Below are 26,221 nucleotides of genomic sequence, written 5' to 3' on the forward strand. Positions count from 1 at the left end.
GTGAGTCCTATGCCCACCAGGCTTTCACTCTCAACTAGCCAATGTTTTATCTGATAAAACTTTGTGCCCCCATGCTGGTAAGAGTCATAATGGCGCTGCGCCTCCAAATGCTCACCACTTTTGAAAACACAGGGGCTTGGACAGTTTTACCTATAAGGAAAGATTATGTATATTATGGTCTAGTCAGGTACAAACGGCACATCACATTTTGACTCCGTGTGGGGCACTTGTTACTGAATACAACAGCATACAGTGGAGTCCACTTAAACTCCTCACATCAATTTTGGGGTGCAATATTTGACGCAAAATCTTTTGGCTCTGCGGCTGAATTTTATGTATGGCAACGGGCGACCAAGAAATTGGCCATGGATTGGTAATCTCCCTCCCTGATTGATTGATCTCGGATTATAGATCTTATGTTGTTTCTCTTTTAATTATAATGAATTTTCAATGTTATGTTAACAATGATATTTTAATGACTTTTTTTATATTGTATGTTTTAAAAGGAATAATTGTGATGCACTTAATAACAAAAAGGTATTTACTCTCAACATCCCCGGGTTGCTGGGTTTTCCACAGACTCACACTTTTAAGGTTACAGTCATTTTGCTATGTTATAATAGGTTTTTGCAGCTTTTCCATAGTTCGGTATTCACAATGAACTTGGGAATCACTTCAACTCAAATGCAAGTGCTACTTCTGCTGCCTCGCAATAGTTCAGAATTAAAAAATGTTCTCTGAACTACTTTTAGTTATATGCGAGCGTTGCTCACTCACCGAACACCTGCTTCTGAAACGCGAGCGGGAATGGAGCGCTCTGGGTTACTGCCAGCCTGTGAACTCACTGGGTAAGACGTGCACCTCCATTCCCCTCACTTCTTGCAGCACCTCTGCAGCTGTGGCACCTCGCGACGCCGGCAAACTGCTTCTGTTAGTCCGACTTCGCCCACGCCATCTACAATTGGAGCTCCTCTTGCTCCTGAGGCCCTCTGGTACACGCCAGCCACCTGAGACATGTCATCCGAGGGGTAAGCTTTCCTCCCGCTTTGTGACCTCTGCATTTCAGATTTCTGGGGCGACAGATCCTCTCAGGACCGGCTGCTGTTATCTGCCAAGCAATGGTCCTGGCATCTTCTCTCTCCTGCAGCTTCTGCCTGGGCTGCCAGCACGAACCACTCTGCATATGCTTCTTGCTTCCTCTGCTCTTCAACAACTTCTCAATTGTCTGCACCTGAGGGGGTCTTTTATACCTGCCTTCCTCGGGAGTGGGTCATCTGCATTAATAAACTGTCCACTCCTGCAAAGTGGTGGCTTTTTAGCCCTCGTCTTTGTCTCAGTACATGGGGAATTTTGGTGCTTGAAGTCCCTAATGGAAAATGTAGGTTTTCTTATTACTGTTTTACAATAAGCCATTAAGAGTGGGGCAGTCAAAATGGTGCCTCAAGCATTCCAAGCACAGGTGCTCGGCACAAATATTATCATTGCAACAGACAACACAATCGCCATGTTTTACATTAACAATCTAGGCGGGATATTCTCCCCAAAGTTGTCCAAATCTGCTCATAACATCTGGAGGTGTTGTCTTAAAAATGAATACACCTACAAGCTCACTCATGTTCCAGTGAAACACAACTGTCTAGCAGTCAGCTTGAGCAGAATTCAGGAACACAAGTGGGAGTTACAAACAAACCACAAGCAAGCATATCTTTCAACAATAGACCTTTTCACAGCTGCAGAAAACACCAAATGTCCAAATAAGGTGTCCCTAGGGAATGCTGTATGGGTCAGTTGGTCAGGGATATTTGCTTACGGTTCCCCCCAACACTCCCGACTCCTCTGTTACAATGAATAGTACACTAGATGCAGCAAGGGCATATGACAATGATACACATTGCACCAATGTGAACACGGCCAACATGGTGCTCCCATCTACTGAGCATGTCTCTGTGCCCACCAATACAGTTAACGCCCTCACACAGACTATTCACACATTGTCACCAAGTGTCACACCCACATCCTCATGCAACCAACTTGGCAGATTGGCTCCTGAGGTCTTAGTATTCTGATATTTCAATCAGCTTTTTGTTTAAATCCTTAAAGATGCACTCGACAGCCTTTTCAGCATAAAAAACATTGCAAAGTAAGGTGGTCTGGTGGAAAATATTTGCTGTCAAGCCTTCATAGGAATAAAGAGAAAACACCCACCTCTGTCTAACTCACCAACAGGTTGGGATTTCAGTGTTGTGCTAGCCAAACCTGCTGGTCAGCAGTTTGAACCAATGCATAAAGCCTCCCTTAAAGACCTCCCATTTAAAGTTGCTTTCCTCGTAGCTATCACTTCAATTCGCAGAATTGGAGAACTTCAGGCTTTATCTGTTTCAGAACGTTTTCTTTTACATAGCTGTTTTGAGAATAGATGCACAGTTCTCACCAAAGTACATATCTGGATTTAATGTCAATGTGTCTGTTGAGCTACCTGCTGTTTTCTAAGATCCTATGAATAGAGGTGAAAAAGCCCTGCAGATGCTTAGAAAGACAAACCAATTCTTATGTCCATGGCAGCTGTGAGGGAAGGTGACTCGGTATCAAAGGCTATTATAGCCAGATGGTTTGTCCGATGTGTACAACAATGTTAGGGTTTCAACTAGGATACTTCCTTTTACTCAAAAAGCACATTCCACTTGTAGTGCAGGACCTGGGCTTGCTTTCAGTGCTAATGTACCACTTTGTAAAGCATCAACATGGACTTCAGTACACACATTTACACAGCACTACTGTGTTGATGCTCAGGAAACAAATTATTCTCGGGTAGGACAAGCAGTGTTAAGCCATTTGTTTGTTCCTGTTCCTTCTGCCCCCACCACCTTCTTCAGTTAGTGCTTGCTACTCTATGCAAAGCATGTGGCTCTGAACAGGCCCAGTTTGTTTTTACTTTTGGTTGTAGGGTTTCTACGTCAATTACTTGTCTGTGGTGTACAAAGTGAAAAAGATGGAGTTGCATTTTTATTAACGTGATGTATTAAGTCATGCTTGTTGGGGGGTGGGGGCAGTGGATGCATGGACCCTGCAGAACACTGCTCTGAATTGGTACTGATATATAAGGCACAATAAGTGCACAATAAGTATGTATATGTAAGTGTGTATCAGATTTCTTTTTTTGGGCTGAGGTTGAGTTTAAAGAAGTAAGAAGATGCTGTTAAAGGTAATGCAACTGCTGAAGAAAACATCTGATTCTATCTGCAGAAAACTGTCTGGCACAACTTGGTGCTTCATCATTCTGAGGTGGAATAACTTAATACCATTACATTGGTAACACTGTCACCTGTAGTCGCAGTGTTTAGAAGCTTAAGGAACCTGGCATTAAGCACCATAAAAAAAATAAAAAGTGAGATTACAGTAAATGTGAGTTTTAATCTCTTTTTTTTGTTTTCTTCTATTCAGAGTGTGCTGAGGATATCAAAGAACATCTAAAAACCAATGATGAAGAGAGTTGTAGCTTTGTTACCCAGTTGGTTGGACATTTCTGGAAATTGCATGCTTCCAAACCAAAAAATGCCTTCTTGGCACCGGCATGCCTGCCAGGTATGTGGTTGCATGTGATTTTCTATTAACTACCCAGCCTTTGCCTGGTAAAGAAGATGAAATGTGGAAATGGTTAGGCACTGTGTGGCATACGTGCCTGCTCAAACATCACAGTGCAGTACCTTAGATCTCTACGTCCTTGCCAATGGTGAACTGTTTCTGCTGTTGCTTAGTGTTAGGAAAGATTTTCTTTTTGCTGCTTTCCTCCCATTGACTTCTATGGGACACGGTTTCTTTTTGCTTTGCTTGGACTACAAACCTGACTTTTTGGAGGTAAATTAAGCCTTACGCTTTACTTCCCTTGCCCTTTTTATCTTTCTTATCGGGAAACTGATCAGTCCCTAAGGCTCAGTGCTGAGGGACTTTGGGCCCCATTACAAGTTTGGCAGTATTCAGGCAGTAAATCCACCATAATACTGCCGAAAGGAATTAAAGTTACCACCACTTGATCTGTCTGAATGAACGCCAGATTACAAGTGGTGGTATGGCACTGTTGGTTCCCATTTATGGAGTCCATAGGATTCCATGTGGATTTGGCTTTTTTTGTAAGACAGCAGATTTACTTCCAGCATTTTGCTGAAGGTTTTTCCTCCGCCTCACCACCAAAGTTGTTGTACGGGGGTGTAGTGATGCAGTGGTAATGCAGTGGTAACAGAGGTACCACTGCTTCACCCCTGTTTTTTACCGCACTGTTGTACTCGCAATGAGGCCCAATGTGTCTCTTTGTGAATACCTTGTATTGTTAAAATTGCACATATCAACTTAAAGTGAAGTGTGGTTAGGATACTTTGAATGCTTATAACTATTTCTGTAATGGATTTTTTGGTTACTTTTCCAATGTGTCTAGGATGAGCTGGTGGCTTGTTTCAGGGACATTGTAATCATGCACGTTCGCATTTAATGAAAAGGTCTACTTAAGGTGGGTACACCATAAAATGGCCATGCCACAAGGTTTTTCGCTTGTTCTTTGGCCATATTGTTCTCCTTCCTTCTCAGGTCAGGATATTCCTTATATGGAAATCCTTTTCCCAGGGAAAGCTGTGGTTTTTGCAGAATAAGGGGTGAGGTTTGTGTGTGTGTGCGCGCCAGAGAAGGGGGGTGGGACTGTCTAGTCCCAATACACATCAATGGTGCCTGAATGTCTGCTGCTGGGCAGGTGTGGTGACCATGATTAGATAGTCACCAGCTGTTTCATGATGCAGATATTTAACATTGGTGTGCTTAGGCATGCTCCCAGCATGAATCTTGGATAAAAGCAGGGCTTCAGAAATTGTTCATCAGATCATTGTTGGAGCCAAGATTTCTATGAAAAGGAACAGCCCGCTGACGACCCAAGGACAAACTCTGCAGCTGAACAACATCAACTTAAGTGTTGTCCCAGTGAAGCCCTGCTCCTCTGTCCTAATCTTGCCTTTGTTGGTTCTTCGACCCCTGGATGAGTGCAAACAGCCAGTTAGGAACCCTACTTGATGATCCGTGCCTGCTGAACGTTTGGTAGTGTTCCTGGACCAACCAGTGGATTGACCAGCTATCTCCTGGGCTAACTCACTGCATCTGTTCCGAACAGAGCTGTGGTACTTTGCAGATCTTCAGCTTGTGCCACATGTATCCTGCTCTTGCATTTTCAACCATCACACCAACGGAAACTGTGTTGTGCCTGCTTCTGTGTTCGCCGCTGGACAATGGCCTGTTGCTGCATATCTGTGGTGACCTTCATTGTGTAGAGGAGAAAGTGGATGCCTCTCCTCAGGTCCTTGCCCCCTCACCACTGTCGTTTTGGAGTAGCAGACGAAGATCTACAATTAGGAACCCATGCATGAATCCATGCAGCATTCCTATATCGCGTTGAGTGTATGAAAGACGATATGCCCTCAGGCGGCCATTCAGAACATACCCTCACGTAGAGGCAGAAGGAGCGTGCTACCAGGAAGGATGTCCTCTGTTAGGCAGAATTGCATGCAGTACCCTCTGGGACCACCACATACAATTAGGACTACAGGTGTAAGCAAAAACCAACCTTTGGTGTAAGTCTGTACTACACAGTTTGTGGTAGCGAGCTGAGCAGCCAGGCTTATCTCAAGCGGGAATGTGAGCAGTACAAGGATGTTACTCAGAGGTCTTACAATCACAGTGGTTCAAGTAGACACTTATACTCAAGATTTCTTGGTAAAACACTTATTAATTTATTACACAATCATTTCGAAAACATTCACTAGAAGGAGGCAACTTAATATTATACACAAACACTTCAATACAAAACTAATACGTTTCTGAACAAATGAGGCTCCCCCGAAATGGAAGCAACATGGCATTTCAGTTACTTTCAATGGGAGTAAAAAGGCACAAGTTAGCAGAATAGATCAGAAATACTTTCTTAGGCAGTGCAAATAGTTTTAGTTCACTAGAGGCCTCGATTCAGTTCAATAGGCCTAGTCCAAAGTCAATGGACCAATGTCTTGGATAGGAAAGAGCAGTTCTTGAAGTAAACGGTAAAGTCTTTGCAAAACTTCTCAGAATTAGTTTGTACGAAAAAGAATCATATGTTGGGTCACAAGCTGATTAGGCCTGCAAGTTGGGAAAGTCTTTCACTGCGAGATGTAAGTTCTCTCAATCGGGTTGGCACAGTACCTACATATGAAGAACACGATGTACCAGAAGATGTTGGTTTCTGGCAGTTCCTGCAGATCTCACTGTTCCTGAGCCTCAGTCATGGGGACAAGAGGGAGGACGTTTGGGGAGCACTGCATGGGATCATCGAAAAACGCTGACAAAATGGAGTCACTTCAGTTCCAGTAGCTGTAATTCAAGCACACAAGCTGGTGTACTTCTGCCTGGTTAATCCTGACCAGCTCCGAGAATGGTATCCAGGTGGTTTACGAGTTGATTGGTCCCACCAACTCAAAGGAAGAGGTCGTCCTTGATGGGGCTTCTCTGTGGAGATGAACTTGGCAATTCGGACCTGCAACAGGGCTTCACCGGGCAAACCAATGGTCCAGGAATTGCAGCAGCCATCCTCTTGCAGCTAGTCTTTGGTTCTTGCGTTCCAGTGGTAGACTCTGCTTTCCAGTCCAAGAGACTCCCCTTTTAAACCGTTTTCTCCCTTCCCTTCCATTCCAGCTTAGCTGCCACTCACCCAGCAGGGTGGCTGTCGTTGCCGGACAGTCAGCCAGCCAATCACGCCAGAGTGCATTTGGGTCTCCTAGGAGACTAAGCACAGGCAGTTGTGGGCACCTCCCTCACTTCCTGCCCACCCCAGACACTCAAGATGCCAAAGGCTGTCTTCAGTCCTGAATCCCGCCAAAGGCATAGAAACAAAAGGACCAAACCTAGTTTGGCGCGCAGAGACAAACTCTAGAAGGACCTTTCCAAAAAGAAATGGAGAAAAAAGAAGACTGGGACCAGTTTAAACAAAGGGGCCTAAGGCGCCATCTTGAAAAACATGGCTCCCTTGATTTTTAGCTACCGGTGTTCGCGGTCGGGAAAAATCATGGTAGTTATTTGTAAAACCACTGTCACCAGCCACTTCAATAGAAAATGGTAGCATTTGACTGCTAGATGAGTTTTTAGATACTGGGGATACTAGGTAACCCCTCCAGCACTCTATAGGAAGGTAGTGTGTGCTGGGTCTAGGAATTTAAAAAGACTAGTAAAGTCAATTTACCTTACATTCTCTGGGAAACAGTTGTTTATCCCAGAGAAGGTATTTAAACCTTTGGGAAGTCTAAAATGACTTCCCTGTGTCACTGCACTGAGTATGCTGTGTAACACACATGAAAAGATGCCTCTGGAGTTATCTTAAAACTCCATAATCAAAGAACACAAGTGAAAAACACAACAAAATGCATGAGTGGGGGAAAAAACGATCACACTCTTTCTGTCAGAATCCGAGTCTTCAGACTCGTGACTCGCTTGTTTATTTCTTGTGGATCTCTTCTTGGAGTTTGCGGGTTTCTTTTTCCTGGACGAGCGAGCCTTGTAGAGGTAAGGTCTAGAATCCTCTGAATCTAGTCTGCTGGGCTATGGCGAGCGAACTGGTTTCTGACTCCCTGCCACGGCAGCTCCGGGACTTGGAAGGCGTTCAATGTTCCTGGGAGGATCCGGGACGGAACCAGGACTGGAAGAAATAAGGTAACGAGGCTCTGAATACAGAGGTCGCGAAGGGGAGAGGAAGGGAGACTGGAAAGGATAAGAGGACAAGCACCAGGGATCACGAAGGTAAAGGACTGGGAAACTTAGAAACAAACTTGCCGGAACGAAGGTGCAGGCAAGCGGAGCGTTGAGGCGTGCGGAAGCAAAGGGGTGTGTGTGTGTTTTCAAGGAAACGTGCATGAATACAGAAAGACTAGACCGCGCCGTTTCTTGGCGTTGGCCATGTTGAAAGGGAGCGGAGTAAATGGTTATTGACTGAGGGACCAGGCAGACCAGAAGGGTCGATATCGCCGATTCATGACACTTTCCAGGTAAAAAAAAATCAAGTCCTCAAAATCCAGCAAAGTTGCTGGGGGTCTCTAAGGTAAAGGGAATTGGCACATTTATATGAATTCTCCCTAACATCCTCCCAGGACAGAGTATGCATGCTTCAATCGCTGATACCTCTGTTCAGGCCAAGAGCGTGGTTATCAGTCAGGAAGTGTATGGGACTGCTGGGGACACTGTCCTCCTGTATACCATACCTCGTTGCAGGTTCAACATGTGCCTGCTACATGAGCTCCTCACCAGCAACTGGTCCCAGGATGTGGGATATATTTACCCACTCAGCAGTATTTCCCCAACATCACCAAGCTGTACTTCAGCAGAACCAGCAAAATGGCTGCGCTGGCTCCTGTGAGCACCATTTCCTCACACCAAAACTGTGTTTTGCAACGACAAAATGATGGCTGCACTGTTTTGCCAAAGCACCATGGGGCAAGGTGGAACAGGGAGCACCCCGAGAAAGGCTACTAGGGTGTGTTCTTGGTTGTCTTAAAGAAATGGAGGGAAAAAGCAGCACTGTTTTGCTGCAGGCCCAAAATTCCCATTAAAAAAAGGGAATATTTCACCTTTACAATGATGCCGCTCTGATGCCATTAGTCCCTATTCTTCATCACACTACCTTTATCAAAAAGACCCCGTCATGTCCAGCCATAGTCACATTGTACTCCCTCAGAAAAGAGCCTTATTCCTGAAAGACAGGCTGTGCCAGCCAAATCTGAGAAAATCAACAAAAGCTTTCCTTCACCTACACAGGAAATACTTAAATGTTGCTACCAAATGTCAAAAATCACTGCTTGAAAATTAAATCATAGCTTTCTGTCCACATGTCAATTACATGAAGAATTTTGCCTTGTACAGACTGTTGTGTAAAACAAGCTGACTACAGCTACAGAACAATATTTGGAAGTAGATGAATGATAAATCCCAGCAGCATGGACCACTTGTCAAAATGGGCTTTTACAAACCAGAGAAAAAAATGGCTGTTTTAAAAAGTACAATGATGAATGAAAACGTGTCCGTGGGAAACATATATGGGCTGTTTATTCAACAGGCTTGTTTTGATTCAGGATAAAATAAAACTGTTAAAGTGCATGGGCTGGATTTTGCAAGCTCCCAAGACAGTTTATTCCTGTTGGCAGAGCTAAGGCTTCCCCCATAAGGGAACCACCCTAAACTTCCAGGACACGAAAGTGATAATTGCTAGGTTGGAAGACTTTGACCAAGACAAAGAAACTTCACATACTAATCAGACTTGGGTCTGGGCTGAGCCATCTTACAATGGAACTTCCAGGACACGGATGTACGAAATGAAAAATCACACCTACTCGTGACTCCTACAGGAAACTTCAAAGAACATTTCTGTGACAACCCTGGATTGAGGGGGGTAGCTGGGAAGCTATGCCCGTATATGGGAAAGAATACTGAACATTTGTTTCCAAAGACTATTTTATAAATAAATCTTGTAAGACTTCTATCTTTGCCACAGGACTTTGCAAAAATGTGAAAAGTTAAGTTTAATTGTGATTTCATGGGCTTTCATTTAAGACGTCATAGACTTCACTGACACATGGGGAATAGAAATAGCAGAAAATTGGGTATTATAAGGAAAGTATCCATGATGCCATTGCAAATTTTAATACTTAAATGCCTAATGATGATCCACACCCATGTATGAAGTTATAGAATTTTAAGTAATATAAGTCTCACTGAAAAGCACATAAAACTGGTAGAAGGGTGAAACAAGGTCCCACAACCGTGAGGATTGGATTGCTTTGCTCTACCTACAACATGTAATCTGACCATGTGATTGTTAAAAGTGCCACAAATGTATACGTGTGTAAATTAGGCTATGACTGACGTTTGGCAAAAAGGACTGTGGGATGGCTTTTTACCTCATAAAATGCAACCTCATAAACTGGGACTCGAGGAGGCAACCAACATTGATTGTTCTATCCGCTTCTTGGAGGTAGGCCTAGCTCAGTTCTGCCCACCAATAATTCTGTGATGTCACCACGTTCTATAAATAAGAGTGGTTGACAGACCTCCAGGCAGACTCTTTCCTGAATTTCCAGCGCCTGCGTTCCTGATCTCCCACATCCATCCTGCCAGACTCCAGATTCCACTACAAGGCCAAAGCAAAGCTGACCAGATTTCACTGCCAGGCCAAATCATAGCTGACTCTACTCCAGCTCCAGCAAAGGCCTAAAGAGGAAAGGCCATGGTATCTTAGCATCCCGAGACCAGCGTGTCCACTACCTGTGCCATCCAGTGACACGAATTGCCCAGCTGCACTTGCCATCCGGTGACCAGACCTTTGCCCAGCTGTCTTTTGCCAGGAAAAGTCAGACTACCTGGTGACCCGAGCGATGCAGTGACCAGAATCCCATTGACGGTTCCAAAATTCCCAAACCCAAGCGTGGATTGTGAGTATCCCACATCCCATAACACATAGTCTACGCCATCTTGACCCGTTTGTCTTTGTTCCACTCTCTAAGCAATCCTATGCCTACCCCGGTAACTTGTTAAAACTGTTAGAATTCCCTGTTCACCCTGTCATTGAATTTCCCAGCGTTAATGCCACTTTCCGATTTTCTTTTTGTTCCGCATAGATCATAAGTCATTAGCGATATTTTGATTAAATAAATACATTTTCGCTAAAGAAAAGGGGTCCACTGCGTGAAGGGATCAACTGCAGTGTAACTTTGATATTCACGGGTGGCATTCCTCTTTTCTTAGCCATTAAATCTAGTGTAAGTAAAATTTGCCTTTCACTTTTAAAACCGATTTTCTGTTGTTCACTGCTATATTTTCCTAAAAACGAACCTCGCTCTACCTTCCAAATCTCTCAATTCACCAGCTAGAGACCTATTTTCACCTCTATATTGTCCCTGTGATACATATCTTTCCCCCAGCCCAAAAACCACATTGAGAATTCAAGTATTTGACCCGTTTTTGCTCATAATTCGTTTGTGTCATTTTAAACGGGAATTGAGAAAATTGCAACTTTCCAACCTGTCCTTCGGCTTCAGCATGTTCTAATTTTCCACTTGTTTTAAATTCTATGCTTCTTGTTGATCCCGTGCCTTGTGATTGCTAGGGTTTATGCATTACTGTTGTTGTGAGAAGTCATATTTGTCTCAAAGATTTAACTGCACCTTAATTATTTGTCAATTTCCGAGTGTGCTTTCATGCTATTACAAAGGGTTTATTTTGTGAGGGAAGGTCAGATTTTGATTGTTTGCTGCCTCTTATCCCTGACTACCTGCTGCTTCTTTCTATCCACTCAGTATTTGGTTATTTGTGGGTTGAGGGAGCATTGCAGGGGGAAACCTTAACTTGTTTGCTATCTATCCGAATTCAAAACGTGCTCCTATTAAATGGTGCTTTGGATATGTTCTACTAGAAGGTTAACCAAGTGCATTGCTTCAATTGCCATTGTAATTATCACCCCAATGGTGATTGCTGCCCAATATTAAAATGTGTGTGATTTTTGTGAATTCTAAGAATAAATAAATATTGTATTTCACCAACCAGCCTGGTTCATGGTCCATTGTGACCTGGGATATTTGTAAAAGGGGGTGTGAGATGGGTCGGGTATCGGCTCAATTTGAATTCATTGAAATTATTCCTATTGAGCACCACATCCCAGGCCAAGACCAAGTGTCCTGGTCCAGTGTGTGACGCTGATTGGAATCCTTAACAAATATCATGGGAGGACAGAGTAAAGATTACGCAAAACTCACACGGCGCTTGCAGTGGTGGTCGAGACCACAGAACTTCACCAAGCGGTGCCCATGCCAGCAACCATCCCGCGCAACACTCTGATAATGGACACCTCCCTGTCTGGCTGGGTAGCGCATGTGGGCTCCCTCCAAATCAAGGGCAGATGGACAGCCGAAGAGGCCAGCCTCCAAATAAATGTCCTGGAGCTCACGCAGTGGGCCCTGAAGTCTTTCCTGCCAGTGCTCAAAGACTCAATCGTCTGGCTCCTCACTGACAATACCACTACCATATACTACCTCAGGAGGCAGGGGTGAACAAGGTTGCCAACCCTCTCCGAGGAGGCACAAAGATTTTGGCCTTGGGCCTTCACCAGCAGGATAATGCTGCATGCATTTCACCTTCTAGGAGTAAACAACAAGATTGTGGACAGCCTCAGCTGGACGACCAGCCAAGTGGGACTTGACAACAGCCAGTTCAAGAACATAATTGCCCAGTGGGGACATCCAAAAGTCAATCTATTTGGCACAACGGAAAGCGCACACAGTTTGCCAGCAGGATGCACCACCAGGGATTGATGGGAAACTCATTCTCTTTCCCTTGGACAGGTCTTTTCGCCTATGCCTTCCCATCTTTCCCCCTCATCCGAAAAGTAGTACAGTTGATAGCTGTACCCATGGACGGTGATGCTCCTAACCCCAATTGGCCGAGACAGACCTGGTACTTGGACCTCTTGCAAATGTCCAGGAGCAATCAGATCAGTCTACACAGTCAGCCCAACATCCTTTGTCAAAACCGCAGATAAGTGCTGCGCCACGACCCCCAAGCACTCAGGTTGACCGCGTGGCTCCTGACCTCAGAGAATTAGGTCCCTTAAATGTGTCTCGGGAGTGCATAGACATTCTAAAGGCAGCATGGGCTCTGGCCAATACTCGCTCCTACCAGAGCAAGTGGAAAATGTTCTGTAGTTGGTGTGCGCAGCAACCGGATATTCAGCCCCTCTCAGCAAGTATAGAGACTGTCCTCCCATACCTGTTACCGGTGCCGCGAGGAGGGCTCTCCCATGATTCAATTAAGGTACACCTGGCAGCCATATCCAGGTATACCAGGGAAAGCGGGAAAAAAAACTTTTCTGTGATCAACAAGTAAAACATTTCCTGAGAGGGTTTTTTGTTTTTTTGATTGTATATTTGTAAGTCGTCTATACAACAAATGGTGTTTCAAAGCGCCAGAAGGCACAAAAGGGGGAGGGGGACAAGGGAGAAAGATAAAAAGCGTACCTACTAGGCCTTGTGACTTTCGGATCAACGAAATTGACACGGAAACCAGACTCTGCTCGTTCCACAATGCTGCGCCAAAATACTCAGCAGAACCATTGTAAACCTAACTGTCAGAACAATTGTCATTAACAACCCAAAGCCAACCAACATTGCCAAAAGTAGGTGACAAGTGAATCTAGTTGAAGATAATCAACATTGCCAAAGTCAAAAGTGGGAAGTTAAGCACTCAGCTTTGTATGAACCCTATGGTAAAACAGAAACTGAGGCAATACCAGGAGTGGGAGAAACCCAGTATCAGCACTTGGGTAAAACCAAAGGAGGAGAACAAGAGTAGCAGGAATGCTACCCTTCTGACTGGTGGCGTTAAGGAAGAGATGGGCATAACCTGCATTGCACGTGGCAATTTCAAGTGTGGAACAATCGGCACCAATGTGCATCTTGTTTTCCTAGAAGAAGTTGTCATTGAAGTTGTGGAACGTCTAAGGCTTTATAAATTGTACAAAGTAGAACTGTACCACAGAAGTACTTGCAATACTAGTCGTAGTTTTACTTTGTCCTGGCAGGGGAGTACACCATGGCAAAGGACTTTTATAGTGTAGGCCTAGCAGGCGAGTAGGTCAGGTGCAACTCTTTGCAATACTGTGGTATTACTGAAATTGTTGAAGTAGTCGCAAGACTACCAAAGCTCATGATCAAACGTGGTGGAAGTATCTTGGCTAATCGACATTATTTATGAGTGCATTGCGAACTATTGCAGAATCATTCTGACAGAAGTCTTTTTGTTGACGTTTGTAAACTGTGGAATTATACCCGTTTGTTGCCAATAAGTTGTTGTGCGGGACTCTCAACCATCAGTGGAGAGGCAAAAGACCTATGGGGAAAATGTTGAACTGTTGGTTAATCACAGGTGGGAGACTTATCACGGAAGAGGAACTTTGTTTTGAACTGTGTTGTGCTACCAGATTTCCTTACCCTTTTGATTCATTGACTGAAATCTTGACTGAATCTGCAGAAGGGAGAATTCGCTCAGATTACAAGGTGGAACTATTATATGGGCAGTTTAAGTGATGAGTGCTCTCAGCCCCTTGAGGTCTTACAAATATAGGCCACCCTCAGTCAATCAATCGCAGGTCACGAATTGCTTCGCAATCGTGGTTGACATGCAGGGTCATCATGTTGCAGGTTCCAGGGCATCACAACCAGATGTTGTCTTGTGGCTCCTGGATACATCGGACAGTGGTGTAAGCACTGTGGATCAATCCCATAACAATGCATAGACCCTCATGGATGACCTGACTGATGCACATCTTGCATTGACCATGGACAAGGTCAGAAGGCTCTCTGCAGCTCTTAAGCTCCTGACAGGCTCTTCTTCTGGTGAAGGTCAGCACACCAGGGTTCCCGCATCACAACAGAGCATTGAAGATGCTCATGAAGCTTCTTACACCTAGATTGGATAGAAGTTGTTGTAAGAAAGCAAAGCTTGTACCGGGTGTTGCAAGCGAATTGCAGAGATGTCTGCTCCACTGACGATGCAGGTCGTGCAGGACAGCAGACTGGTTGTGCCCATCATTCAGAAGAAGGGAAGTGCCTTGTAAACCTCTGCCTTATCAAGTAGATGGTTCAGTTGAATGGATTGCCTTTCTCCCGCAGATTCCTCATCAGATAGAGATCCCCTTCCAGCTTCAGTTGCTTTGAAAACATATTGACGGGGAGCATAGTGAACCTCAGCTTGGCCTTCAATCCACCTTGCCTCAGTGTTCGATCGTCGACTCTGGACGTGGGGTCAGGTGTCATACATGTACTGCTTCAACTATGCACCATACCTCAATTACTTTTTTCCACATGCTCAGCACGCTGCTCGTGAGGAACATTGAGATCCTTTGATCATTTTCTTTTCTTTTTTTTTTTTTTCCTGGATTTCGGGTTTCAAGTGCTGTGCGGATTGCGGATCGAAAATGTCGGTAACTGACCCGCATGATATATGCGTGTGGTGCCTTGGCACAGTTCACAACACTGAGCATTGCTCATCTTGCCCCAAGATGAATCCAAAGTAGTTACGGGAGCGGGCAGCAAAGCTTGCAGTGGGCCGACCCCCTTCCAAGTCACCAGCGTGGTTGACCGTTCAGTCCTTGGAGGCCGAAGCAGAAGGACACACCCCAGAGAAAGGTAGCTGAGCATCTGCGCAAGGCCAAAAAACGGTCCCATTCCCAGAGCCACTCGTCATCTTCCTCTCACAAGAAGAGGAGGCGTCACTGACACTGACGTGATGAAAACTCTTCTTCCAAATGCACAAAGTCATCAGCAGGGCCGGTGTCCAGAGCCGAATAGGAGGACTTTAGATGTTAGAGATGTTAAAGAAGGCAAATGTGGGTGCAAGCCCCTGATATATTAGGCCCCCGGTAGCTCCAGCAACGCCCGGTAATTCTGACCACAAATCGACACCGATTTCAACGGCATCGGGGGAGCCTTTGTGATCTGCGCTGAACACACCTGTCCGGCCTTCGATGCCGGTACCTTCGCGTGCGACTCAATTGACGATTACCTCCATGTCGACTGCAAGACTGTTGAGCGGTCCTTCGTGCCGATGTCTAGGTCTGACTTCTTTGGCAAAATGGCAGACATCTTTGGCGCTGATGACGATAATCAAGACCGTATCAGCCCCATTTGCTTGGGAGCTGGTGGTACCAACTATTTTATTAACCAAGCAGACCTGAAAGCCTTGTCTTAGGGACTGCATGATACCAGCAGAGTAGACACATCTCTGAATGTCGAGATACAACAGGCCCATCCCTATATCCATACCAATGCAAAATTCAGGGCTCTTGTTGATAGGGTATTCGATACACTGGGGCTGAAGACATCAGCTCAGCCAGTCCTGGGTTATGTCCTAATGGACATTCTCAATGAGGGTCCTGCCACAAAAAGGGCTATGCCTTTCAACGTGACTATCGCTGATCCCATTTGCCACCTTGCACTATACCTCTGGTTAACTCAGACCTGAAAAAAGTAGTATAGGCTGGCAAGAGGGGATCCATCATTTCAAGGGGATTGGGTCCTCCGACGTATTCCATATTTATGACAGTAATCACCACAGCTGTGCTTCTTCGGAAAATCTTCGGTGTCTGCGTCCTGCGTCGATGGCATCGATACACCGCCCTCGAGGACCTTCTCCGACGGCCGACTTCACTGGAAGTTATAAGTAGTACGCACGATGCCCGTAGCCTCCGTTCCGTTTTTTCCGTGAACGTGTTCGCTTCGGGAATCTCGGCGCGCCTCGACTCTTTGGAGTTTCTGTTGTTTCTCGGTTCTTCAAACTTGTTTGGTGTTTGTGAAGTCTCTTCTTCGTGAAGATGTCTACCTCGTCTTCCACTCTGCATCCGGGCTTTAAGAAATGCGGGGCTGTGGGTCCAAGATGTCGGTTACGGACTCGCACAACGCCTGCCTCTGGTGCCTCGGGGAGGCCCATGATATGGAGGACTGTGTCGACTGCCAGTCGCTCACGTCTAAAGCCTTGCGGGAGCGCAAGAAGTTATCGGTAGGTAAGGTGTCCAAGCCCCGGAAGTCGAGGTCTGCGGGGCTTTCGACGGACGACTCGAGGGGTGACTCTCTGCATCTTCGTCAGAAGTCCAGTGGGTCTCGGTCCCGGAGTCGGTCTCAACACTCCTCTGCCTCTTCGAGGCACTCCCGGATGCGCCGTCATCGGTCGCCTTCCCCGCCCTCATCCGAGGACTCCACCCGTCGGCGGGTCGCTTACCCCACCAAGCATGCGACGCCGGAGGAATGGGCTTCCTTCGGGAAGAAAATGTTGGCGATTCTCGAATCACAGGGCACTGGTCCGTCCGTGCCTCCTAGTGGGGTCGGTCGTGATCCGCCGCAAGATGCCGCTCGCACGCCTTCGGGCTCGGGTGTTCGTCACGATTCGCAGGAGAGGTCCCGCTCGGACAAGGGAATTCATTCTCGGCATGCCCGGTCCAGGTCCTCGACGCGCTCGAGACCGTGTGAACCTGTGGTGTCTTCACGGAAGACGTCGACGCCGGTGGCACCGAGGTCATTGACGGACTCTTTCGAGGGCTTGCCTTTGAAGAAGTCAATGCCATCGGTGTCCCGGCCGTCGAGGGACACGCTCGGGGCCCCGGCCTCGAGGACTGTGTCTGCGCCGTCGATGCTGTCGACGCCGATTCACTCGACTCCTTTTGAGGCTGTGTCGACGGGGGTACCCTTTGGCTCGGAACCCCCTAGAAAGGCTCTGGCCAAGGTCAAGCATGGCTTTGGTTCAAGTTCTGTGGCTTCTTACCGCCATCTGGAGTTTATTTCAGAGGTGGATGAGGGCTCTGGTGATGGCATGGTGCCTGACACGGTGCCAGATGAGATTCTCTCGGGCCATAGCCAGTTTGAGGACCTGAGGCAGTCCCTGCATGATGCTAGTGGGCTGGACACCTCTCCGGAGGTGGAGATTTGTAGGCCTGAGCCTGGCACTCATGCCGATTCTTCGTACCGGTGCCTTATGTCAAGGGTCACCCAGTACTTAGGATGGTCTGCTCCCCCGGGGGAGTTTGTTCAGGATGACCCACGACATTGGTCCACCAACTGATCCTGGTACTGCCGTTTCATATGGCTCTACAGAGGAGGGTGGCGGCGGCGGCGGCGGCGGCTTGGACTGCTCCGGAGAGTCTCCCGGCAGTAGGCAAGTCTTTGCCGTGAAAATACTGCCCAGCCAGTAGTGACCCCTGCTGCTTGTCCAAGCACCCTACTCCGGAGAGTTTGGTTGTGCAGGCGGCTACGGCCCCGGCAAAGCAGGCATCGTACCCTACCATCCCTCCTAATAGGGACGACAAGCGTTTTGACAGCTGGGCGAAGAAAGTGTTTTCTGCTGGGGGTATGGCGCTTCAGGCGGCCAACTCCATATGTGCCTTGTCACCTTTCACGCACACTCTGTGGAACTGTTTCCTTGGTGGCTGAACATATTCCCGAAGGGGACGAACAGGATGTTTCCTTGCCATGGTTCAGGATGGCAAGGATGCCATGTGTGAGGCCGTTCAGTCGGGTTTGGACATGGCAGATTGCGTCAGCCGGTCCATGGCGGCGAGCACCGTGATGGGCAGGTTTGCGTGGTTGCGGAAGTCGGGGTTTGCTCCTGATGTGCAGGCCTGGCTCCTCAACATGCCCTTTGACGGGGAACATCTTTTTCGCAGCAAGGCTGACAAGAGCCTTGAGAGGTTGCAGACCTCAAAGGCTGCAGCAAAGTCGTTGGGCGCTGCAGTTCGACAACCTCCGCCTTTTCGTCCTAGGGGCCAGCAATGGAGGGGAGGTTCCCTTCGTTATTACTCATCTTTTGGTAAAGCGAGAGGAGCTGCCAGTCAAAGGGGCCACCGTAGGAGTGCCAGAGGTGGAAAAAAAAGGTACTCGAGGTGCCAAGGCCGCTCGGGCTGTTGCCTCTTTGCCATCAGGCAACGCCGCAGCCGCTTCAGCTCAATCATGAGGCCATGTCCCATGGTTCGCCGGTTGGGGGAAGGCTGGCGCAGCATCTTGCAGAGTGGGGCGCCATTACTTCAGATGTGTGGGTTCTGGAGATCATAACGCATGGCTACTGTCTTCCTTTCCGGCAGAGGCCTCAAGACAATCCACAGGGGAATCTCTCTTTGAAGAGTCAGGATCCGCTCCTTGCGCCGGAAATTCAATCCCTGCTGGAGAAAGCCGCCATAGAACTGGTGCCTGTAGCAGAGAGGAACAAGGGATGGTATTCCCCTTATTTTTTGATTTCCAAGAGAGACGAGGGATTGAGACCAATCATGGACTTGCGCGGTTTGAACAAACTCCTCAGGAAGGACAATTTCAAGATGGTTACTTTCTCTCAAGTCCTCCAGGCCCTTCAACTTCAGGACTGGTTGGTGTCTCTCGACCTCAAGGACTCTTATTTTCATGTGCCGATCCATCCAAAGCACAAGAAGTACCTTAGGTTCGCGGTTGGCGACTCGCACTTTCAGTTTAGGGTCCTGCCGTTTGGATTGACCTCCACCCCGAGGGTCTTCACCAAGCTCATGGTAGTGGTGGCAGCGCACCTCAGGAAAGGGGGGATTCACGTCTACCCCTACCTGGACGATTGGTTGATCAGGGCGTGCTCACCCGAGCAAGTCCTCGATCATCTGTCAGTCACCTGCCGCTCCCTCCACAAGCTGGGCTTCTCCCTCAACTTAAAGAGGTCCCATTTGACACCAACTCGGAGGCTCCAGTACATCGGAGCAGTGCTCGACATGTCCCGGGGGCAGTGTTTTCCTCCCCAGGTGAGGGCTCATCACATTCAGCAGATGGTGCACAAGTTTCAACTTGCCCAGACTCTCCCAGCGTTCGAGTTCTTGAGACTGCTCGGCCTCATGGCATCCTGCATTCTTCTGGTGCCAGAGGCCAGGTTGCGGATGAGATCTTTGCAATGGGCACTCAAGCTCCAGTGGTCTGTCCTCCGGCAAGATGTCGGACCCTTTTCAGGTGCCGTCTTCGGTCGCCCAGAACCTTTTGTGGTGGGCCGACGAAGGCAATCTGATGAGGGGGACTCCATTTTGGCTGCCCTGGCCGGAGGTGACGATCGTGACGGACGCATCCCTCACAGGATGGGGAGCTCATGTTGGAGCTGAGGGCCGTCAGGCTAGCCCTGAAGGCTTTTCTGCCGACTGTGCGAGGAAAGAATGTCCTGATCCTGACGACAACACGGTGGCCATGCACTACCTCAACAAAATGGGGGGGGGGGGGTAGGGTCACTTCCTCTGTGCAGGGAGGTGATGCAGCTCTGGTTCTGGGCAATCCAGCAGGAAGTTTCGATCTCGGCAGTTCATCTGGCAGGAGACGAAAACGAGACGGCGGACGCTCTGAGCAGGCAGAGCGCAATCTCTCACGAGTGGGAGTTTGCTCAGGAGATTCTCCTGGAGATCTTCGCCCTTTGGGGGACCCCTCAAGTGGATCTTTTCACCTCCAGTGTCAACCGGAAGTGCGAGAGGTTCTGCTCGCGGGAATTTCCTCCAAACGGAGCCTTAGGAGACACGTTCGTGGTGGAGTGGTCATTCCCAATGCTGTAAGCGTTTCCTCCAGTCCCCGTCATCCAGCAAGTACTGCGGAGGTTACGGAGGTTCGGTTCCCAGCTGATCCTCATTGCTCTGGCGTGGGCCCGGAGGACGTGGTACCCGGACCTTCTCGACTTGTCCATCTGCCCTCCACGTCGTCTTCCCTACCAAGACAATCTGCTCTGATGGGGGGTGAATCGGGTTCTCCATCCAGAAGTCAGATCTGTCAAACTTCACGCTTGGTTTCTGAAAGGTTGAGGTATAAGGATTGGGACCTCCCTGAAGACGTGATGGAGGTGTTGCTCTCGGCCAAACGGCCCGCAACTAAGTCTCTGTACTGTTGCCGTTGGTGTAAGTTCTGCGACTGGTGCAGGGTTAAGAATGTGGATCCTTTCGCATGTGAAATTCCCATGGTTCTGTCTTTTTTGCTTTCTTTGGCCCACAGGGGCCTTCAAGTGGGTACCATTAAAGGTTACCTGGCGGTGCTGTCCATATTTAAGCGCTCGTCTGAAGTGTTCCTATTTTAAAACTCCTTTAATTTCTCAGTTTCTGAAAGGGCTCACTAATGTGTTCCCTCCGTCACCTTTCCAGGTGCCCGGGTTGGGATTTGAACCTTGTTCTCAAGTTCCTGATGGGTGCTCCGTTTGAGCCTTTGCATTCATGCCCTTTGAGACTGTCAACTCTTAAAAATGTATTTTTAGTTGCGGTCACTTCCGCTCGCAGAGTGAGTGAGTAACAGGCACTTTTAGTTAAGCCACCCTTCACTGTGTTTCATAAGGACAGGGTTGTCCTTAGAGTTCGTCCTTCTTTTCTTCCGAAGGTGGTGTCGGAATTTCATTTAGGCCAGAAGGTTGTTCTTCCGGCATTTTATCCTCCTCCACATCCTGGTAAGGAAGGGGAGAGGCTCCATAGGCTTGATCCTAGGAGAGCGTTAAGCTTTTATATTTCACGCATGTCCCGGGTCAGAGTGGACGATCAGCTCTTCATTGGTTACGCTGGACGGGCTGTGACGAAACAGACTTTGTCTCGCTGGATTATTTTGGCTATCTCTGAGTGTTACCGCTTGGCGTGTAAGGACCCACAGGTCGGCTTACAGGCCCATTCTACCAGGGGTATGGCTGCCTCTACTGCCCTGCAGAGGGGTGTTCCCATTCGTAACATCTGTGATGCAGCCACCTGGGCTTCGGTACATACTTTTGTATGTCACTATTCCCTCGATTCCATCCGGGGGCAGGATCTGGCCTTTGGCAAGGCGGTCCTTTACTCCGCAATTTTATTGGGCATGCAAAATTTGTGTTTTCTAAATTCTTTTCCCACCTCCTTGCATTGGTACTGCTTTGGGAGTCTGTCATAGATATGGAATACGTCGGAGGACCCAATCCCCTCGAAGAACAAGTTACTCTCTTACCTTGTAACGTTCTTTCGATGGGATGGTCAGACGACGTATTCCATATCGCTCCCTCCCCGCTACAGAATTTCTTATGCGATTGCAGCTTGCGTTTCCAAAAGGCTTGGTGTGTCAGACTGGCAGAAGACTGGTGGCACACGTTCTGGGGAAAAAACTGAGGCTACGGGCGTCGTGCGTCCTACTTATAACATCCAGTGACGTCGGCCGTCGGAGGAGGTCCTCGAGGGCAGTGTATCGACGTCATCGATGCAGGACGCAGACGCCGAAGATTTTCCGAAGCAGCACAGCTGTGGCGACTGTCATAGATATGGAATACGTAGTCAGACCATCCCATCGAAAGAACGTTACCAGGTAAGAGAGTAACTTGTTCTTCTCTCCTCTCACCCAACACCAGAAGGGTTGGTTGTACAGGTGGCCAAGGTGTCCACCAGGGCCGCCACTAAACTTGCCAACTGATGGGGTGGGCAAGAAAGTTGATGCCCTAGCGAAGAAAATGTTCTCCGGGAGCATTGCATTGAAGGCGGTCAATGTCTCTTGTGGCTTTGCAAAGTACTCCTTTGGATTGTGGAAGGCAGTTGAGCAGGCGGCCCGGTATATCCCTGCGGGCGAGATGCAGGAGGGTTTTCTGTAGTTGGTGGACAATGGAAATGAGGTGGCCAGACAGTCTTTCCATATGGGCCTGGAAGTGGCAGGCTGTTGGACGGTCAATGGGTTCGGCTATGGTTCTGAGGTGGCAGTCCTACTTTTACTTCTCAGGGTTCTCTCCCAATGTCCAGAATACGTTTTTCAAATTGCTTTTGATGGAGAAAATCTCTTTGGCCCAAAGGCCGATGACTCTTTAAAGAAATTCGGAGTCTAGGCATGCCGCGAAGTCGCTCGGCTTAGCTGTGAAACAGCCGGCCAAACCTGCCTTCAGTTTCTCTTGGCGCTATGTCCCCTACAGCAGGATGGCTCACCACCCGCAAGCCAGGAAGGGGCAAACGTGCTTCACACGCTCAGGAAGCAGCAGGGGGGGGGCGCGCTAGAGGTCAGGAGCAGCAGCTCTGCCCTCAAAGCCACTTTGATTTCTCCTCCCATGACTCTCAAGTCGGAGGACGGATGACACAGCATTGGGATAAATGGCAGGAGATTACCTCAAACGCCTGGGTTCTACAGCTCGTGTGGTGGTGTTGTCTGCCTTTCTAAATAATTCCCCGGACAGACCACCACCACCACCTCCTTGCCATCTGGACCAGAGTTCCACGAAGAACCGAAGGGTGCTGTTGAAGAGGTACCACCCGGACAGAGATGGTCGGGCTGATATTTCCTGGTGCCCAAGAATGGGGGAGGTCTCTGTCCCATCCTGGACCTCAGGGCTTTGAACATTTTCCAGAGGAAAGACAAATTCAGCATGGTGACGTTGAGAGAGATTCTCCACGCTCTCAAGTTCTAGGGCTGGCTGGTGTCCATAGATCTTCAGGACGCTTACTTCCATGTGCCGACACATCGGAAGCACAGGAATTTCCTGAGATTCCTCATAGGGGACAAAAACTACCAGTTCAAAGTGCTCCCCTCTGGGTTGACCTCCACGCTAAGGGTCATCACCAAGCTCTTGGCAGTAGGCACGGCTCCCCTCAGGAGATACGGCGTCCATGTGTTTCTGTACTTGGACAACTGACTGGTCTGGGGGAGGTCGGCCAAGCAGGTCTTGTCCCACCTCGGGGACATCTGCTCACTACTCCACAAGTTGGGTTTCGCCCTGACCTTGCAGAAGTCCCACACGAGAACAGCTCAGAAGCTCCAGTTCATCGGAGCAGTCTTCGACACTGGGGCAGGAAAGGCTTTTCCTAATGAGGATAGAGTAGCCAGCGGCTTCCATCCTCTGCCTCTTGGGTCTCATGGCCTTCTGCATTTTACTAGTGCCCAAGGGCAGGCTGCGGATGCAATATTTACAACGGCTCCTGCGAGGTCAGTGATCCCGGTACTTAGGCACTGATGTTCTCAGAGTGTCCAAGTCTGTGGGCAACGACCTTTGTTGGTGGAGCAGAAGCAGCAACATACTAGCGGGGGAACCCTTCTGGCCTATGTGGCCTCAGGTCTGAGTGCTCACAGATGCGTCCCTGAAGGGTTGGGGTGCTCACAACAAGGACTTTCCTTTGGTCAGCAATGGACGCCAGGTGACACATCAACAGGCTGGTTTTGCGAGCCATCAGGTTAGCCCTGAAGGCGTTCGCTCCTTCTCTGAAGTCGAAACATGTCCTGGTCTTGACATACAACGTGGTGGCCATGCACTACCTGAACAAGCAGGCTGGCGTGCGGTCTCTTCCCCCTTTGCAGGAAAGCGATGCAGCTGTAGTTCTGGCTACTGGAGAACCAGGTCTGTCTCTGTAGTTCATCTGGCAGGGACAGTGAACAGTTTGGTAGATGGTCTTAGCAGCCAGAGCACAGTCTCACTTGAGTTGCAAGTATGCCAGGAAGTCCTAGAGGAGGTCTTCACTCTCTGGGGTACCCCAGCGGTAGATCTGTTTGCCAGGGAGTCCAACAGGAAGTTCAGACAGTTTTGCTTGAAGGAATTCCCAGCAAACAGCACGGTTGAGGATGTGTTTCTGGTGAACTGGACATTTCTTCTCCACTATGCCTCCCATCTCATCCCAGTCATTCCATGGGTTCTCAGGAAGTCGAAGAATTTTCGAGCAACCCAGATCTTGATTGCACAGAATTGGGCGAGGAGTACATGATACTCGGACCTTCTGGATTTGACCATCTGCCCACCTCTCCGGTTGCCTCGTCACCCGGATCCCCTAACTCATTTGGCTCTTAAGAGGATGAGATGTGATGAATGGGTCCTCACTGAGGAGGTATTCGAGGTGCTGCTGGCTGTTTGAAGTCAGTCAACAAGATCGCTGTCTGCATGAAGGTGGAGAAGATTTGAGGCGTGGTGCAGGGATGGCGAGATTGACCCCATCTCTTGCCCCACCACTGCAGTGATGTAGTTGCTTCTGTCACTAGCATCTCCAGGCTTTCAGGTCTCCACAATCAAAAAGTATACTTGACGGCTTTGTCTGTGTTAAAAAGGTCTCCAGATCAAGGATCTTTCTTCACGATTCTCTTTATGGACCAATTCCTGAAGGGCATTGTGAATAAGTTTCCACCTACTCCCTTTGTCGTCCCTGATTAGGATTTCAATCTGGTCCTCACATTCCTCATGGTGGCTCCTTTTGAGCCATCACATTCTTGCTTACTGTGGTTATTGACCTTGAAAACTGCATCACTTCAGCCAGGCAGGTCAGCGAGCTGCAGGCCCTCTCTTGTAAACCACCATTTTTTTTTCTTCGTGAAAAAGGTTTATCGTAAAGTGAGGTCCGGGTTCTTGCCTAAGGTGGTGTCTAAATTTCATCTCTCACAGGCATTTTATCCATCTCTGCACCCCTCTAAGGAAGAGGGCAGTTCCACCGGCTGGACCCTAAGTGAGCTTTAAGCTTTTCCGTAGCCTGGACAGCTGAGTACAGGAAAGTCGACCAATTGTTTGTGGCCTTTTCTGTATCCAGAAAAGGTTTGGCGGTATTGAAACAGACAATCTCGCATTGGATCACGTTATGCATTGCTGAATGCTACCATAACGTGTGCAAGGTGTTGCCCCCTGGCATCAGGGCACATTCTACTAGAGGGGTTTTTGCCTCTACGGCACTGCAAAGAGACGTACAGGTCAGGAATATCTGCCGGGCCGCGACCTTGTCTTTGCGTCATACATTCACGAGGCACTACAGTCTGGACGGAGCCCGTGGGGCTCACTCTCTCTTCAGAAGAACACATTTGCAAAATCTACTGCTGTAAAGCTTTCATCCCGCCTCCATTATTTCTACTTCTTTAGGAATCTATCTAATGAGGAATCGGCGGGAGAAAGGCAATCCATTGAAGACGAAATAACTTCGAAATGTTCTTTGTTTGGATTCTTCTCCCTCATATTCCCCATAACCCCTCGAATCCTTCCCCGCTGAGAAAGCGTTGGTGGTAGGTGATTACCCTTTCTTGTGATGTAAGTGGTAGCGATGTGTTGGGAAGGAGCTAGTGCTTTTCTTCATTCCCAAGCACTTTAGGCAAGACTTCTGTTAACTCTTTTCTAAGCACTACAAGAGTCCAGGGGGAGGAGGGTCACTAAATGAAGATAGTATTTAAATATAAGGTGCAAATAACCATTAGCTGAAAACACTTGTAAATGTTGTTCCGTGTAGTTTTAAAATCTCAAAGCAGGCTCTCTTCCAAAAAGGAATGTGGCCTACGCTAAAAATGGATTGCAGAGCTCATGCAGTGTTGCATCACTGAGGCTAAGGCTGGCAGAGAGCATGAGGTAACTCAGCTATGTCCTGTCCATCAAAAAAAAACAGGCAGGCTGGGGCTCATACATAAAACTCTGTTTTAACATAATTCAGCATTGTAAGCAGAATTACTGGACCAGATAAAATATAATTATATTGAGTGGAGTGTGGAGATTATGGTGGGAAGGTGTGTTTTATATATAAATGTTCATAATATAGCAAAATAATGAGAAATTAAGCGCCAATGTATTCCTGCATAGGCAGCAGTATGTTAAGTAGGTTGGAACCCCAGCCATGGAAGAAGGGAGACTGCAGCATCCCTTTTAAGGAAGAACCACAGTTTTGGATGAGCTATGCCGCGATCCAGTGACCAAGTCAAACAGTATATAGGGAGCCTGCTTGGCGTTA

General features: G+C 47.9%; 1 protein-coding gene across 6 annotated transcripts in view; it reads left to right on the forward strand.

The window, feature by feature from the left end:
* UBR4 (ubiquitin protein ligase E3 component n-recognin 4) overlaps nt 1-26,221 on the forward strand; it is a 2,945,062-nt gene that overhangs the window by 1,650,309 nt on the left and 1,268,532 nt on the right. For all 6 annotated transcript variants that reach the window (XM_069611069.1, XM_069611071.1, XM_069611072.1 and 3 more), the window contains one exon: nt 3,442-3,582. In XM_069611069.1, coding sequence (XP_069467170.1) covers nt 3,442-3,582 — 141 coding nt within the window. The remainder of the gene's footprint in view (nt 1-3,441; nt 3,583-26,221) is intronic.

Source organism: Ambystoma mexicanum, chromosome 8 (assembly GCF_040938575.1).
Source record: "Ambystoma mexicanum isolate Mex_15411 chromosome 8, UKY_AmexF1_1, whole genome shotgun sequence".
Taxonomy (NCBI): domain Eukaryota; kingdom Metazoa; phylum Chordata; class Amphibia; order Caudata; family Ambystomatidae; genus Ambystoma; species Ambystoma mexicanum.